General features: G+C 37.7%; 1 protein-coding gene across 1 annotated transcript; it reads left to right on the top strand.

Moving 5' to 3' along the window:
• The first annotated feature begins 740 nt into the window (after positions 1-740).
• LOC110450860 (transcriptional regulator ERG-like) lies at positions 741-13580 on the top strand. The gene is made up of 5 exons (XM_021498632.1): positions 741-1142; positions 5387-5590; positions 10736-10882; positions 11770-11817; positions 12467-13580. Exons 1-5 carry the CDS (start codon positions 1037-1039, stop codon positions 12916-12918), a joined length of 957 nt encoding a protein of 318 aa, XP_021354307.1. The 5' UTR covers positions 741-1036; the 3' UTR covers positions 12919-13580.
• Positions 13581-18356: the final 4776 nt, after the last annotated feature.

The raw sequence follows: 18356 nt of genomic DNA, 5'->3' as shown, positions 1-18356 counted from the left end.
ATACCAAAGAACATAAAATACTTGTGATATTTTTCTTAGATTTCTTTCCAAGCTATATCGCCATTAATTGCGTTCGATCGAGTATGACTCTCGGTCTTTAATTGAGCACGTGTCCAAAGTCACGTGACCTTTTAGACAGGCGTTCATATAGTTTGTTTCTTTGTAGTACCATATTAGTCCTAACTCCGATTTCCAGTTAAGGATCCCCAGCGGAACGCTGCCAAAAATGAAACTTTGCATTCGAAATATATTTTACCGACATGACTATATCTCTGATAAATCATTTTTGAAAAGGAAAGTATCTGTGGGACTTTTATGGAAACAAAATGAAGATGAAATAAATAAAAGATAATCAACCATCGTGTTCTGAGTGTAAAATATTTTTTCGGGAAAGAACCATGGACTTCACATTGCTATACCATATCGCTTAAACCGATTGAGCTACATGGACAACTGAATTTGAAAGATTTACAGATACACTTGTATCAAACGTTTTTGGAAGCTTCCCTCGTAAGCATTGTTTTATGGCTTTGTTGTTGTATATGGCTGGGAACAGGCAGTCGATGATCTGCTGAAGTCACAAGAAATCCCAATAGAACCCCGTACAGAAATAATACTATTTTTTTAGGAATCATTTCGTGAGGTTTGTTTAATGACGCGTATATATATAAATTGACTGAGAGCAGGTGATAGCGACTGTGTACAGACACGGAAAGGTTACCGCCGCGAGGTCTCGGCACGCCACGCCATATATCAGAGGAGGACAGAGTCATGATGTGCCGCCGTCTGCCCATTATTCCCCGCTATGTATTCCTATATATCCTCAACTGGTTCAACACGTACATAGCAACAATACGTAGCAAACCTGTCAACCAGTATCGTCACGAAACGACCTGGTCATCGATGGGTGTACCCTGTGTGACCTTCAGGAAAACTGTGTGACTTTCATGAGCATCTGTTGTCCGACATGCATACTATGTAACTTTCAGAAAATGTGTGTGACCTTCATGAAAACTGTGTGATCTTGATAACCCTCATGTATACATATGTACCACGTGACTTACAGGAGACCCGTGTGACGTTCATCGCCTGGCTGACTTTCATGAACACTGTGACCTTTATAGATAATTGTTTGCTGACATGTAATCCATCTTAATTCCAGAAATTCTGTGTGACTTTTATAGCCTTATGACCTTCATAATTACTAAGTGACCTCTGTGGATATTTTGCAGTCTACATGTATGCCACGTGCTCCTCTAGGACCTGTGTGGCCTATATAGACTGTTTGACTTTCATGAACACAGTGTGATCATCATGATTACAGTTTGACTCTCATGAACACAGTGTGACCTTCATAATCACAGTTTGACCTTCATAAACACAGTGTGACCTTCATGATCACAGTTTGACCTGCATGAACACTGTGTGACCTTTATGAATAATTGTTTGCCGACATGTATCCAATATTACTTTCAGAAAGTCTGTGACATTTTTAGCTTGTGTGGCCTTCATGTTCCTGTGCCACTTATATTTTAGCTTGTGTAACGTACAAACGTACCTACATATAGCCTTCGTGACTTCTATCAACATTGTGTAAACAATATACACACTCAAATTATTATTTAATTCGAAATTAATGTGTACTTCTCTCAGATAACAAGCTTTAGGTACCTTCCCATCTGACACAATGGTATTTTGACCAATTTGGATGTCTACTGTTTTGGCCCTTAGTATCACCTATGTGACATATATCTCCCCATTGTACCCACCCTATGTGACTTACATCACCCTATTTTACATTTATCTCCTCTTGGTGACATATATCTCCCCTTTGTGCCAACCCTATGTGACTTACATCACCCTATTTTACATTTATCTCCTCTTGGTGACATATATCTCCCCATTGTGCCCACCCTATGTGACTTAAATCACCCTAATTTACATTTATCTCCTCTTGGTGACATATATCTCCCCATTGTGCCCACCCTATGTGACTTACATCACCCTATTTTACATATATCTCCTCTTGGTGACCTTTATCTCCCATTTGTGACCTAAATCTAACATTTGGGACCTATATCTGTCCGTTGTGACTTATACTTTCCACATGTATCTGTGACTTATACCTACCGTTTGGTACCTATATTTACTGTGTGTCACCTTTATCTTTTATCTGTGACTTATATCTACCCTTTGGTACCTATATTTACTATGTGTCACATTTATCTTCTATCTGTGACTTATATCTACCCTTTGGTACCTATATTTACTATGTGTCACATTTATCTTCTATCTGTGACTTATATTTACCCTTTGGTACCTATATTTACTGTGTGTCACCTTTATCTTCTATCTGTGACTTATCATTTATCTCCTCTTGGTGACATATATCTCCCCTTTGTGACCTACCTATGTGACTTACATCGCCCTATTTTACATTTATCTCTTCTTGGTGACATATATCTCCCCTTTGTGACCACCCTATGTGACTTACATCACCCTATATTACATATATCTCCTCTTGGTGACCTTTATCTCCCATTTGTGACCTAAATCTAACATTTGGGACCTATATCTGTCCGTTGTGACTTATACTTTCCACATGTATCTGTGACTTATACCTACCGTTTGGTACCTATATTTACTGTGTGTCACCTTTATCTTTTATCTGTGACTTATATCTACCCTTTGGTACCTATATTTACTATGTGTCACATTTATCTTCTATCTGTGACTTATATTTACCCTTTGGTACCTATATTTACTGTGTGTCACCTTTATCTTTTATCTGTGACCTATATCTACCCTTTGGTACCTATATTTACTGTGTGTCACCCTATGTGACTTACATCACCCTATTTTACATATATCTCCTCTTGGTGACCTTTATCTCCCATTTGTGACCTAAATCTAACATTTGGGACCTATATCTGTCCGTTGTGACTTATACTTTCCACATGTATCTGTGACTTATACCTACCGTTTGGTACCTATATTTACTGTGTGTCACCTTTATCTTTTATCTGTGACCTATATCTACCCTTTGGTACCTATATTTACTGTGTGTCACCTTTATCTTTTATCTGTGACCTATATCTACCCTTTGGTACCTATATTTACTGTGTGTCATTTTTATTACATTTTTCTCCTCTTGGTGACATATATCTCCCCATTGTGCCCACCTTATGTGACTTACATCACCCTATTTTACATTTATCTCTTCTTGGTGACATATATCTCTCCTTTGTGACCACCCTATGTGACTTACATCACCCTATTTTACATATATCTCCTCTTGGTGACCTTTATCTCCCATTTGTGACCTAAATCTAACATTTGGGACCTATATCTGTCCGTTGTGACTTATACTTTCCACATGTATCTGTGACTTATACCTACCGTTTGGTACCTATATTTACTGTGTGTCACCTTTATCAGTTATCTGTGACTTACATCTACCCTTTGGTACCTATATTTACTGTGTGTCACCTTCATCTTTTATCTGTGACTTATATCTACCCTTTGGCACCTATATTTACTGTGTGTCACCTTTATCTTATATCTGTATTTTATATCTACCCTTTGGTACCTATATTTATTGTGTGTCACCTTTATCTTTTATCTGTGACTTATATCTACCCTTTGGTACCTATTTTTACTGTGTGTCACCTTAATCTTTTATTTGTGACCTATATCTACCCTTTTGTACCTATATTTACTATGTGTCACCTTTATCTTCTATCTGTGACATATATCTACCCTTTGGTACCTATATTTATTGTGTGTCACCTTTACCTTTTATCTGTGACTTATATCTACCCTTTGGTACCTATATTTACTGTGTGTCACCTTTATCTTTTATCTGTGACCTATATCTACCCTTTGGTACCTATATTTACTGTGTGTCACCTTTTTCTGTGACTTATATCTACCCTTTGGTACCTATATTTACTGTGTGTCACCTTGATCTTCTATCTGTGACTCATATCTACCCTTTGGTAGATATATTTACTGTGTGTCACCTTTATCTTTTATCTGTGACTTATATCTACCCTTTGGTACCTATATTTACTATGTGTCACATTTATCTTCTATCTGTGACTTATATCTACCCTTTGGTACCTATATTTACTGTGTGTCACCTTTATCTTCTATCTGTGACTTATACCTACCCTTTGGTACCTATATTTACTGTGAGTCACCTTTATCTTCTATCAGTGACTTACATCTCCCCATTGGTACCTATATTTACCGTGTGTCACCTTTGTCTTTTATCTGTGACTTATATCTACCCTCTGTTACCTATATCTACAGTGTGTCATTTCTATCTTTTATCTGTGACTTATATCTACCCTTTGGTACCTATATTTACTGTGTGTCATTTTTATCTTTTATCTGTGACCTATCTCTACATTTCTTTACCTTTATCTCCCCTATGCGATCTTTATCTACCTTGTACCATGTGTGAACTATGCATACCAATTGTCACATATATACACCCGGCACGACCTATATTTATACTATGTGACCTGAACCGACTATATAAAGTATGTGTGACCTGCATGTGATTCTTGCTGACGATGTTCTTTCATTTATCAATATAGCTTATTTCATATGAAATATCAAATTTGAAATTGTACATTTGGAGCTAGAATGATAACTGATTTGAACTGTTTAATTATTCCATTCCATTCTGTAATCTTAAAATGTGGTTGAAGGATGGATAAGTACTTGTAAAAAGTATCCTCAAATGAGAGAAAAGACTCAAAGTATCTTTTTACAATTAAACGATATTGAACAGCACTAGCAAACGTATTAGCGGTCATGAAAATTATTCACCAGTAGAATGGGGGCGCTTCTAGCGGCGGATGTTATCGGTTAGTCTGCCTGCAGGTGCAAAGGCACGACACTACCGCTGTCTAAACAAGCGTCTGTGATGTAATTCTTCGTTTCGAAGCATGTGTGGAAATGGTCAAGTGGTCACTACCCCGGATCCGTCCTAACAAACGGTTGGAACAATCGTAACGTTTCTGCCAATTTCGTCAAGTCTCGAATTCAAAGTTTACAGATAGTGTTTTTCTCCCGGTCCCAAAACTCCAACAATGCACTCGTAGTATAAAAATAACGTCCTGCACACAGGCAGGCACGAACTCTTATGGAGGTATTATGCCAAGTGGCCTAGGCTTTGAAGTTAGCGCCTAATAAGTGTGGATTGTATATCTATGATCATAAGGGCCCGGAAGATGATAATTCTATCCAGATAAGCGCTAAATCGTAACATGATATTCACAAGTTCAATCTCAGATATAGTTATCAATACATGAAAAGGGTTTCTTCTCATATCAAATACTATACTAAACTGTTGTAACAATGTTTCGTATTTTAGACCCGTTGCTATGGAGGACCGAGGACGTTCAAAAATGGCTGGAATGGATCGTTCGAGAGTACAACATGAAACAGGTAAACATGGACTACTTCCGGTGTCTAGATGGGAAACATCTCTGCTGTCTGACACGGGAACTATGGTGTAAACTTGTCGGCCACCAGCACGCGGATGTCTTCATGGAAAGTATCCGCTACCTAAGACAGAGTAAGTATCAAGGTCGTCAACACAGCATTTACTGTCTCAAAACAATGTATCAAGATCAGATACATAACATCCATTATCTCAAATAATGTATCCAGATAATGTACACAACATCCATTATCTCAAAACAATGTATCCAGATAATTTACACAACATCCATTATCTCAGGAAATGTATCCAGATAATGTACACAACATCCATTATCTCAGGCAATGTATCCAAATAATGTACACAACATCTATTATCACAGACAAAGTGTACAGGTCGTATTATAACATCCATTATCATAGACAAAATTATCCAGGTCTTATAATCGCATCCTCTGTCTCAGACAAGGTATGCAGGTCGTATACACAACATCTAGTGTCTCAGACAAGGTATGCAGGTCGTATACACAACATCTAGTGTCTCAGACAAGGTATGCAGGTCGTATACACAACATCTAGTGTCTCAGACAAGGTATGCAGGTCGTATACACAACATCTAGTGTCTCAGACAAGGTATGCAGGTCGTATACACAACATCTAGTGTCTCAGACAAGGTATGCAGGTCGTATACACAACATCTAGTGTCTCAGACAAGGTATGCAGGTCGTATACACAACATCTAGTGTCTCAGACAAGGTATGCAGGTCGTATACACAACATCTAGTGTCTCAGACAAGGTATGCAGGTCGTATACACAACATCTAGTGTCTCAGACAAGGTATGCAGGTCGTATACACAACATCTAGTGTCTCAGACAAGGTATGCAGGTCGTATACACAACATCTAGTGTCTCAGACAAGGTATGCAGGTCGTATACACAACATCTAGTGTCTCAGACAAGGTATGCAGGTCGTATACACAACATCTAGTGTCTCAGACAAGGTATGCAGGTCGTATACACAACATCTAGTGTCTCAGACAAGGTATGCAGGTCGTATACACAACATCTAGTGTCTCAGACAAGGTATGCAGGTCGTATACACAACATCTAGTGTCTCAGACAAGGTATGCAGGTCGTATACACAACATCTAGTGTCTCAGACAAGGTATGCAGGTCGTATACACAACATCTAGTGTCTCAGACAAGGTATGCAGGTCGTATACACAACATCTAGTGTCTCAGACAAGGTATGCAGGTCGTATACACAACATCTAGTGTCTCAGACAAGGTATGCAGGTCGTATACACAACATCTAGTGTCTCAGACAAGGTATGCAGGTCGTATACACAACATCTAGTGTCTCAGACAAGGTATGCAGGTCGTATACACAACATCTAGTGTCTCAGACAAGGTATGCAGGTCGTATACACAACATCTAGTGTCTCAGACAAGGTATGCAGGTCGTATACACAACATCTAGTGTCTCAGACAAGGTATGCAGGTCGTATACACAACATCTAGTGTCTCAGACAAGGTATGCAGGTCGTATACACAACATCTAGTGTCTCAGACAAGGTATGCAGGTCGTATACACAACATCTAGTGTCTCAGACAAGGTATGCAGGTCGTATACACAACATCTAGTGTCTCAGACAAGGTATGCAGGTCGTATACACAACATCTAGTGTCTCAGACAAGGTATGCAGGTCGTATACACAACATCTAGTGTCTCAGACAAGGTATGCAGGTCGTATACACAACATCTAGTGTCTCAGACAAGGTATGCAGGTCGTATACACAACATCTAGTGTCTCAGACAAGGTATGCAGGTCGTATACACAACATCTAGTGTCTCAGACAAGGTATGCAGGTCGTATACACAACATCTAGTGTCTCAGACAAGGTATGCAGGTCGTATACACAACATCTAGTGTCTCAGACAAGGTATGCAGGTCGTATACACAACATCTAGTGTCTCAGACAAGGTATGCAGGTCGTATACACAACATCTAGTGTCTCAGACAAGGTATGCAGGTCGTATACACAACATCTAGTGTCTCAGACAAGGTATGCAGGTCGTATACACAACATCTAGTGTCTCAGACAAGGTATGCAGGTCGTATACACAACATCTAGTGTCTCAGACAAGGTATGCAGGTCGTATACACAACATCTAGTGTCTCAGACAAGGTATGCAGGTCGTATACACAACATCTAGTGTCTCAGACAAGGTATGCAGGTCGTATACACAACATCTAGTGTCTCAGACAAGGTATGCAGGTCGTATACACAACATCTAGTGTCTCAGACAAGGTATGCAGGTCGTATACACAACATCTAGTGTCTCAGACAAGGTATGCAGGTCGTATACACAACATCTAGTGTCTCAGACAAGGTATGCAGGTCGTATACACAACATCTAGTGTCTCAGACAAGGTATGCAGGTCGTATACACAACATCTAGTGTCTCAGACAAGGTATGCAGGTCGTATACACAACATCTAGTGTCTCAGACAAGGTATGCAGGTCGTATACACAACATCTAGTGTCTCAGACAAGGTATGCAGGTCGTATACACAACATCTAGTGTCTCAGACAAGGTATGCAGGTCGTATACACAACATCTAGTGTCTCAGACAAGGTATGCAGGTCGTATACACAACATCTAGTGTCTCAGACAAGGTATGCAGGTCGTATACACAACATCTAGTGTCTCAGACAAGGTATGCAGGTCGTATACACAACATCTAGTGTCTCAGACAAGGTATGCAGGTCGTATACACAACATCTAGTGTCTCAGACAAGGTATGCAGGTCGTATACACAACATCTAGTGTCTCAGACAAGGTATGCAGGTCGTATACACAACATCTAGTGTCTCAGACAAGGTATGCAGGTCGTATACACAACATCTAGTGTCTCAGACAAGGTATGCAGGTCGTATACACAACATCTAGTGTCTCAGACAAGGTATGCAGGTCGTATACACAACATCTAGTGTCTCAGACAAGGTATGCAGGTCGTATACACAACATCTAGTGTCTCAGACAAGGTATGCAGGTCGTATACACAACATCTAGTGTCTCAGACAAGGTATGCAGGTCGTATACACAACATCTAGTGTCTCAGACAAGGTATGCAGGTCGTATACACAACATCTAGTGTCTCAGACAAGGTATGCAGGTCGTATACACAACATCTAGTGTCTCAGACAAGGTATGCAGGTCGTATACACAACATCTAGTGTCTCAGACAAGGTATGCAGGTCGTATACACAACATCTAGTGTCTCAGACAAGGTATGCAGGTCGTATACACAACATCTAGTGTCTCAGACAAGGTATGCAGGTCGTATACACAACATCTAGTGTCTCAGACAAGGTATGCAGGTCGTATACACAACATCTAGTGTCTCAGACAAGGTATGCAGGTCGTATACACAACATCTAGTGTCTCAGACAAGGTATGCAGGTCGTATACACAACATCTAGTGTCTCAGACAAGGTATGCAGGTCGTATACACAACATCTAGTGTCTCAGACAAGGTATGCAGGTCGTATACACAACATCTAGTGTCTCAGACAAGGTATGCAGGTCGTATACACAACATCTAGTGTCTCAGACAAGGTATGCAGGTCGTATACACAACATCTAGTGTCTCAGACAAGGTATGCAGGTCGTATACACAACATCTAGTGTCTCAGACAAGGTATGCAGGTCGTATACACAACATCTAGTGTCTCAGACAAGGTATGCAGGTCGTATACACAACATCTAGTGTCTCAGACAAGGTATGCAGGTCGTATACACAACATCTAGTGTCTCAGACAAGGTATGCAGGTCGTATACACAACATCTAGTGTCTCAGACAAGGTATGCAGGTCGTATACACAACATCTAGTGTCTCAGACAAGGTATGCAGGTCGTATACACAACATCTAGTGTCTCAGACAAGGTATGCAGGTCGTATACACAACATCTAGTGTCTCAGACAAGGTATGCAGGTCGTATACACAACATCTAGTGTCTCAGACAAGGTATGCAGGTCGTATACACAACATCTAGTGTCTCAGACAAGGTATGCAGGTCGTATACACAACATCTAGTGTCTCAGACAAGGTATGCAGGTCGTATACACAACATCTAGTGTCTCAGACAAGGTATGCAGGTCGTATACACAACATCTAGTGTCTCAGACAAGGTATGCAGGTCGTATACACAACATCTAGTGTCTCAGACAAGGTATGCAGGTCGTATACACAACATCTAGTGTCTCAGACAAGGTATGCAGGTCGTATACACAACATCTAGTGTCTCAGACAAGGTATGCAGGTCGTATACACAACATCTAGTGTCTCAGACAAGGTATGCAGGTCGTATACACAACATCTAGTGTCTCAGACAAGGTATGCAGGTCGTATACACAACATCTAGTGTCTCAGACAAGGTATGCTGGTCGTATACACAACATCTAGTGTCTCAGACAAGGTATGCAGGTCGTATACACAACATCTGCTGTCTCAGACAAGGTATGCAGGTCGTATACACAACATTTACTGTCTCAGGCAAAGTATCCAGGTCGTATACTCAATAGGTAGGCATTATTGTTCGTTTTATATTTTTTATTTCATATTTCAATATTTGTTTTATCTGCATCAGAAATACAATATTTTATTTAATCTTTTTCAAGAAAACAAATCGAAATTTTACTCTAGCTGTTAATTTTAAGGACATATGCTACCCTGCATTGTACTGTTAATTCATGTTAGAGTTATCTCCTTCTCCCGGTTTAAACAACACTTTTAGCACACGAATAGCTGGAATTTCATTAATATCTCAAAATCAGAACAAAATTTTAAAGTCTGGCAACATAGTAATTCAGCTCGTATGATACGTTAACACGATGCTAATGATAACATCTGAATTTTTAATAACTCTTGCAAGTTGATTAAGACTCTTGTTTTCATGTAGCAGAATCCTGTTTATCTAATCATTTTCTCATGGGTTGAAACCAATCTGTCCGGTATCAGGTCGACATCTTATAATTCAGTTAATTATTATAAATGGATGATGTTTTTGTATCCAGTAAAAGGGATTCATTTTTTATCAAACAGGTCAAAACTANGGAAAAAAAAAAAAAAAAAAAAAAAAAAAAAAGACATTTTATTTTTTATTGGCGTATTGCGGAACCTTTTTGGAAATGTGATTTATGTTAACATCATTACAATAAAGTGTCTTATTACGGGTAAACTTATATTAATGTATATGACATTTATGTTTAGATAGAGTATTTATACCGGACAGTCCTACCTACAAATCCAAGCCCGAGGGTTACAGCACCCGACCCCCGTATAAACCGGGCACGTGCGAGTTCTGGCCCCAGCCGTATCGATCGCCTACCATCGACTTCCGGCCGGGTACCGACAGTGGTACGTGCACGTGGTCTATAAACCTGTTCAGATATTATTACAATTTATGTATAATTATGAATCTTTCCTCTAATTGGTTGGAACACTGACATATTTAGTTCATACATGTAGCCATTTGACCCTTTCCCATTAAGGATCCCTGTTCAACTGCACTCGCAACAGTTTAATAGTCTTAGATCTAGGGTTCGAAACCCGATCTAGCCACGCTGATTGTTTTGCACAGAGATTACATTTGTTTTATTTCACCTTTTTTATTTCTTCACAACAACTCCGCAATGTATGGTTTACTTTTCAGAAATGATTTATCAAAGTTACAGTCATGCCGGAAAAACGTTTCCAATTCGTAGTTAGACATGTTTTGACAGTGGAACAGGGATCCTTAAATGGGATACTGTAGCGTTTCTCTGCAACTGCGGGACTGCAGCCTCAGGTAGCAATACAGCCCTAGACTGGATTACTTCCGTAGTACAAATTATCTCCGCTAAGCTGCGCTAATTTGGAAGCGAAGCATGACTTAGAGTAGAAAAAAACCTACGGCAGGAAACCCAGTGTACTAAAATCCAAATGCGCATGACAACATCAATAATGTTGTAGTTTATTCTGCTTCATTTCATATCGTGACATCAGTCATGTTGACATGCGAATTCGGGATGACTCGTCAACCGAGGTCGGAAAGCGTATACACAGTTCAAATATAATACACCTGTTTAATTTTGAGAGTAAACTTAAGCAAAATGGAAATGAAACAATATTGTTCGGTTTTATCTATCATGATACATGCATGTATAATTAAAAAACATAAAAATCTGCAAAATAATCTGATGTTAAACAGTGTACGACACTAGTTTTGTTATGAAAAAAAATGTCATTTAACTTTCTTATTTCAGATCCATACAAACTATTCAGTAACGTTTGTCGGAAACTCTGTCACTCCGGTAAGTCACAGTTGCCTCCCTTCCCCTATTGCTTTAATGGGCTAGTGCCGCAAAGAAAGGCAAACACGAGTTATTTCCCCTCCTTGCAGCAAATAAAGAAGTGGCTGTATTTCACTTTCACAACCTTGACAGTCACCATCACAAATGGAACATTCTCTACGCCTACCCGTTCCTTCTCTCTCATTTGTGTCTAGCTTTCCATTTTTTCGTGTGTTTTTATATCTGAAATCCCGGTCCGGTTGAGGTTCAGCAAGCCCCCTAAACGACGCTAGAGTCATCCAAAATACAACACTCTGATACGTCATATTAAAAAAAAATCAAAAAAATCAGAATACATTTAGGTGTTAGAACCAGAATTCATGTATGTGTTTTTAATATATTGAACTGATACATAAGCTTATAAGATGGTTGTTAGCGAGGTAAACACAGTCAATAATAAGACATTACGGTTGATGTCTTCACAAAAATAGCTCACCGGACTAATATACAAGTTTATTACAATTAATGTATTTTTAAATAGGGCCTTTGAGTATAACTTATCTTGGGTTGAAATTTAGGATGGACATACCATCTTTCAGGGGTCTTGTTGAAACTTTAATTATGGCAATTCCTTCTTTATCTAAATGACATTGTCGTTTTTTTACGGCAGGTTCCGGTCAGATTCAATTATGGCAGTTCCTCCTCGAACTCCTTTCCTCCAGTTCCAACGCTGACTGCATCACATGGGATGGAACGGATGGTGAATTCAAGCTTGTAGACCCGGATGAAGTCGCGCGCAGATGGGGAGACCGGAAGTCAAAACCCAATATGAATTATGACAAACTGAGTCGGGCAATCCGTTATTACTATGATAAACATATCATGAGTAAAATTCATGGAAAACGTTACACGTACAAATTCAATTTTAACAGTCTTTCAAATATACTGCAAACACAAGAGTCGGAGTTTGTAAATTCACAAGGATTTTTCACATCAAGTGTAAACCAAAACAGGACTTCACGCAGTTTACCTCAAGGATTCTTGGAATACACATGCCCGGGAAAATTCATAAACTCTCTACCTCACGGAAGTCTCAACCAACCGGAGATAAATCATTGTTAGATGCCCCGAAAAAATGGTTTAAATTATAATATGTATATATAATATGTGACATTTCATTTTATATCTGTCATTATAAACAACAAGAATATCTTGCAGGCAGAAGCGTTCAAACCGAAATGGATAAACGGAAGTTCTTTGAAGTATAATATTTGTTTAAAATGTTGAACAGTCTAACTTAAAAAAGTGCGCCTTACATCTGGTAGTTTATGCAATAGAAATATTATTTTATATCTAAACCAGGAATTAGGAAATCGTATGAGGCAAAAATAAAAAGTGAGCAACCTCTTCGCACAGATTTAAATAATGATGTTAATTATGACAAACGTAGCTTTCAGATTTTTTCCTTTAAATGTTTATTTTTTAGATTATTCTTGTTATGTATTTATGTTCATGATGATGATTAACTCAAATTTAATGATGAATTTATCACGACGCAAATCAACTCTATATATATGTATGGTATGATCAGCAACACCTGAATATGAGATGACAGGGGAATAGCAGGGTTTTAGACTTTTTTATATAGTTCTATTAGCCTTATAAATTGATCTTAGTATATTACAAAATGTCGCCTGGTATTGCGTGTACATGCACACATATGCTATTATGTATATGCGAGAATGTAATAGATGTGTGTGATTGCATGTGTAAGGAATTGTGTGTGTGTGTGTGTGGGTTTGGGTGTGGGTGTGTTGGTGTGGGTGTAGGTGTATGTGTGTGGGTGTAGGTGTATGTGTGTGTGTGTGTGGGTGGGTGGGTGTGGGTGTGTGGGTGTGTGTATTTACAGTTATTACACTATGCCATCTTACTGTTATTATTTATGTTTGTACATTTCAATCTGTTATATGTACACTTTAGCACTGTAAAAATCACCCCGATCCACGCCTATAGATCCAATCCCATATCAGAACCTATCTGCTGATATTTGGGAATCACCACATGTACATGTACTTCATCTTCTAAATGAAGATAATGTACCCAATATCTATTCAAACTTTTTCCCTTCTTCCTTCTCTTTGCTTTCCGTACCTACCCTCATCCGCTTCCTTGTCTACCCCATTTCCTTTCCCTTTTCTAAACTCACATCCAGTCATCCCAAACTGCACTGTATCAAACTGCCCGTATAAGAAATCCCTTCTCGCGCCCCTAAAATCTGATCTATACCCTCCTTAGTAGGTAATGATGTTGGTGCGTGGAGGGCTGCCATAGGCGGTTTTCACTGTAAAGTTGCAAACATTTTAATAACATACACTTACATAACATACCCTGCTGATTTTCTAAATATTTTTGAAGTCAATGCCAAATGTTGGTTATTTACATCCTATTTGTTTTTATAACAATCTTATATCAATAATGTAAACATATTCTTTCCTACGATAATCCATCTTCTTCTGTCATTAGGGAAGTCTTCTATATGGCGATCCTAAATTCAGCAATGATGAAAATACCTCAATTGCAAAATCTGTTCAACATTATATCAGCAAATGCAACAGGTTTGGCTGAATGAGATCATCTTTCTCTCTCTATCACTCTTTTTTCATCGACTCTACCTGTGTTTCCTTTACTTTGTTTCGCTCTTCGTCTTTTCTTCCTCCCTATTTTCCCTTTCCATATAAAAACATAATTTATATATATTGCGTAAATTACCTCATGAAGTTATTGCTTATATTCATGTATTTGAAGAAAAGGACTTTGATAAGTTGTGAAAACTTTGGTCCAATTCTTTTGTAAATATATATTTGCAATAAAATATGTTTAAACCAAATCACATGAATAGGTCAGAAATTTAAACTTTGTAATTCAATGTCAGGCATTTCAAATGTTATAGTCGTTTGAAATAAATCTATCAAAAAATTGTTTACAAAAGAAAGCCATATGAATATAGTTCAAAATAGCTTTATACATTCTTGCAAGAATTTACATGTTTTATTTGTAAATTTTGGACAATGCTTTTATTACAAATCGTATTTGTTCTTAAAATTCTCTAACACTCCTTAATCTGAGGGGCTGTGGTGGCCAAGTGGTTAAGGCGTCTGCCATTCTGCTACCACTAGCTCTCTCCACCACTGGGTCGCGGGTTTGAGACCTACATAAGGCAATCGCAAGGTACTGGCCGTAAGTCGGTAGTTTCTCCGGGAACTCCGTCTCTCCTCAAACACCAAGAACTGGCACGTCCTTAAATGGCCATAGCTGTTAATAGGAAGAAAAACACGAACAAACCAGACCAATAACCTGATAGATCTTATTCATGTAATTGGTTTCACTTAAATTACATTTCTGATGGCAACATTATGTAAATATATTGATTTTAAAGAAAGTCTCCACATGTAGAAATGGACAGCGTCCAAATACAAAGGTTCCTCTCTTGAAAATATATATTTTTTCTTTTCCTTTTTTTTCTATTGTTCTCTCTCCGAAATATGTAATGACAACACCGAAGGTTCTTTACGCGGTATCTTGAGGATGATATAAGTTGATAAGTCTGGAAACTCATACAAAATCCAGCGTACATGTGACCTATTTTATACAAAATATATGGAATCGTGCAGCAGCATATCGGTAAAATGGATCGCCTTTGATTTTGGTGCTGCGAAAGCAAAAAACACAACGTTGGATTTGAACGATGCGATACGAATGTCAACTACAATTCATTCGCCGTTAGATCAATTCAAGGTTGTGTATCTGTCTTATGATATTGCGAACCTCTTTAATAACGTAACATTTCGTCGGGTGAAATGTATAAAACATCATTTGCAAAACAAAACAAATGTTTTTGGTCTAGAAATTATCTATTGAGTGGTACTGAGCTGAGCGAATCTGACATGATAAAACCTAGTTGTAATACCATATCATTGTCTTGGCTTTAATTATTTAATTATTTATTTTTATGTTACATGTAATTTATAATTAGTAATTAGTTTCTGGTCGTATAGTTTTATTTATTTATTCAAGCATATTAGTAATAGCGACAATGATCAGATGTTTGCTCCTGTATTTTGCGATTCCATTACTAGTATATAAAACCAACAAGATATTTCGCACAAATATACATATGTAGTATTCTATTTCTGTTAATGTTGGAATAAATTGCATCCTTTTTTCTTTTCGAAAATAAATGAATTCACCAAGTTAAACGAGTTAATTATTGTCTGCAACTACATGTGCTAAGATACTACTGAAAGTATTGAATTTTTTACAAAAGCCTAACTTATCAAAAGATGAAGATTGCATTGCAGTTTTTGATACATAGTGAGATCCCTAGACTTTCCAAAATTAGATTTCCACACAAGTGGTGAATTTCATACCATTGTAGAAAATGAAACATTTCTGTAAAATGATTTTATACAAAAAGGGTTTATCATATTCAGTTAATGAGTGCAATCAAAATTACTGCAGGGCGTTTATTCCTAAAAAGAGGACCACTTTTTTCCCTATAAAATCACTGTTACTTCAAAATTAGAATTCAAAGTGATTGGCATCAAAATAAAATATAAATGTAAAACATAAATATACGGAGCCCGTTAACTGACATGCTACAGACTTATTTTATTTCGTTTTATCGAATTGTTATTTCGTTTTTTCGAATTATTATTTCGTTAAAACGAGTTATTATTTCGTTTTTTCGAAATATTATTTCGTTAATACGAATTATTATTTCGTTTTAACGAATTATTATTTCGTTTTTTCGAAATACTATTTCGTTTTTCGAAATGTTATTTCGGTATAACGAATTATTATTTAGTTTTATCGAAATATTATTTCATTATAACGAATTATTATTTCGTTTTTTCGAAATATCATTTCGTTTAATCGAAATATTATTTCGCTTAAACGAATAAATGTCAGCCTCTCTTTCACTTTGATAATGGCTGATTATCGTGGTGAGCTGTTGAAGAATTATTTCTTATTAGGTTTAAAGCATGATGACATTTGTTGGATTTTAAACCATAGACACGGATATTCTCTCAGTAGCAGACAATTGATAAGGCTTTTGCACAAAGCATCATTGTACAGATATAAACATGAAGCTGACATTATGACAGTTGCTGATTTAATACAGTCTGAACAACGAGGATCAGGAGTAATGCATGGATATCGATGGATGTATCAAAAAATGAAATGTCAAGGTATTAACGCAAGGAAGGAGGAAGTTCGACTTTTAATGAGTATTTTAGACCCAGCAGGAACAGAACTTCGCCGAAGACATAAACTAAGGAGACGCCTATATTGTTCGAAAGGTCCCAATTACATCTGGCATTTTGATTCTTATGACAAGTTGCGTCCATACGGAATTTGTATCAACGGGTTGCCTGGATGGGTTTTCGCATATGGCTTAACGCGTACCACACAAGTAGTGATCCTAGAGTCATTAGTGGATACTATTTGAGCGCACTGGTGAAACTCGGCGGTTGTCCACTCATTGTTCGTGGTGATAAGGGTACAGAAAATGGACATGTGTGCCAATTTCAACGTTTTCTTCGCCGCAATGATAATGATCCATTTCGTGGTGAGCGTAGTTTTATGTATGGGCGTAGTACGAGCAGTCAAAGGATTGAAAGTTGGTGGGGTTTCTTACGGAGTGAATGTATGGAGTTTTGGCTGGCTCTGTTTGACCAAATCAAAGAAGATGGTAAATTCGACGGTGGATTTCTTGATAAGAATATCATATTATTTTGCTTCCTGGCACTTATTCAGGTACGTCATATGCTGTATATGCTTTGATTGTGGTAGCGATTGATTTCACAATCAGATATCGTTTCTAAGTAGACAATGTATCAGGTGTTAACATGCAATAAACAACCAACATGCATCTTGTTGATTTAATTAACTAACAAGTCCCGCCTTACAAAACATAAAAACACCTTGTAGTGTTTTATGATTTATGTTTGATTAGTAAATCAATTATTAATCAAAATAAAACACGGTCAGACCGAAGATAAGGTTATGGTCCTTACATTTGAAATAAAATGTAAAATAATGTCTATACATTGGCAGTATGGTGGCATTCTGCCACCAACTTACGAGTTAAGTATGTCGACATATTTGTTTTCAAAATGATATCGAGATAATTTTGCTTAGAGACGAATATATATGAACCTTCCTTTCAGGTTGGTTTTAATACCAAATCACCGCCTTGAATTTGCATAAGAAATGATAATCATCAAAATGTATTTTCAAAATATCGGCTGAAACCCACGTTTAACATGATAAGTTCATTTATTTCAGGATGAACTGGATGTAACTGCGGAAGTGTGGGATTCCCACGTTATTCGGCCTTCAACAAATCCTTGTGTTCCAAGTGGTCGTCCAAATATCATGTTTGCAGTTCCTGAACTTTACGCAGTAGATAGTTACACATGTGCTGTAGATGATGAAGACCTGCTACTTTGCAAAAATAATGCATTATTTCGCAGTGGGATACCCTGTGACGAAGACGT

The sequence above is a fragment of the Mizuhopecten yessoensis genome, unplaced genomic scaffold (assembly GCF_002113885.1).
Source record: "Mizuhopecten yessoensis strain PY_sf001 unplaced genomic scaffold, ASM211388v2 scaffold5519, whole genome shotgun sequence".
In the NCBI taxonomy this organism is placed as follows: Eukaryota; Metazoa; Mollusca; class Bivalvia; order Pectinida; family Pectinidae; genus Mizuhopecten; species Mizuhopecten yessoensis.
The sequence above is the reverse complement of the archived record's forward strand: the minus strand, read 5'-3'. Positions and strand labels throughout refer to the sequence as shown.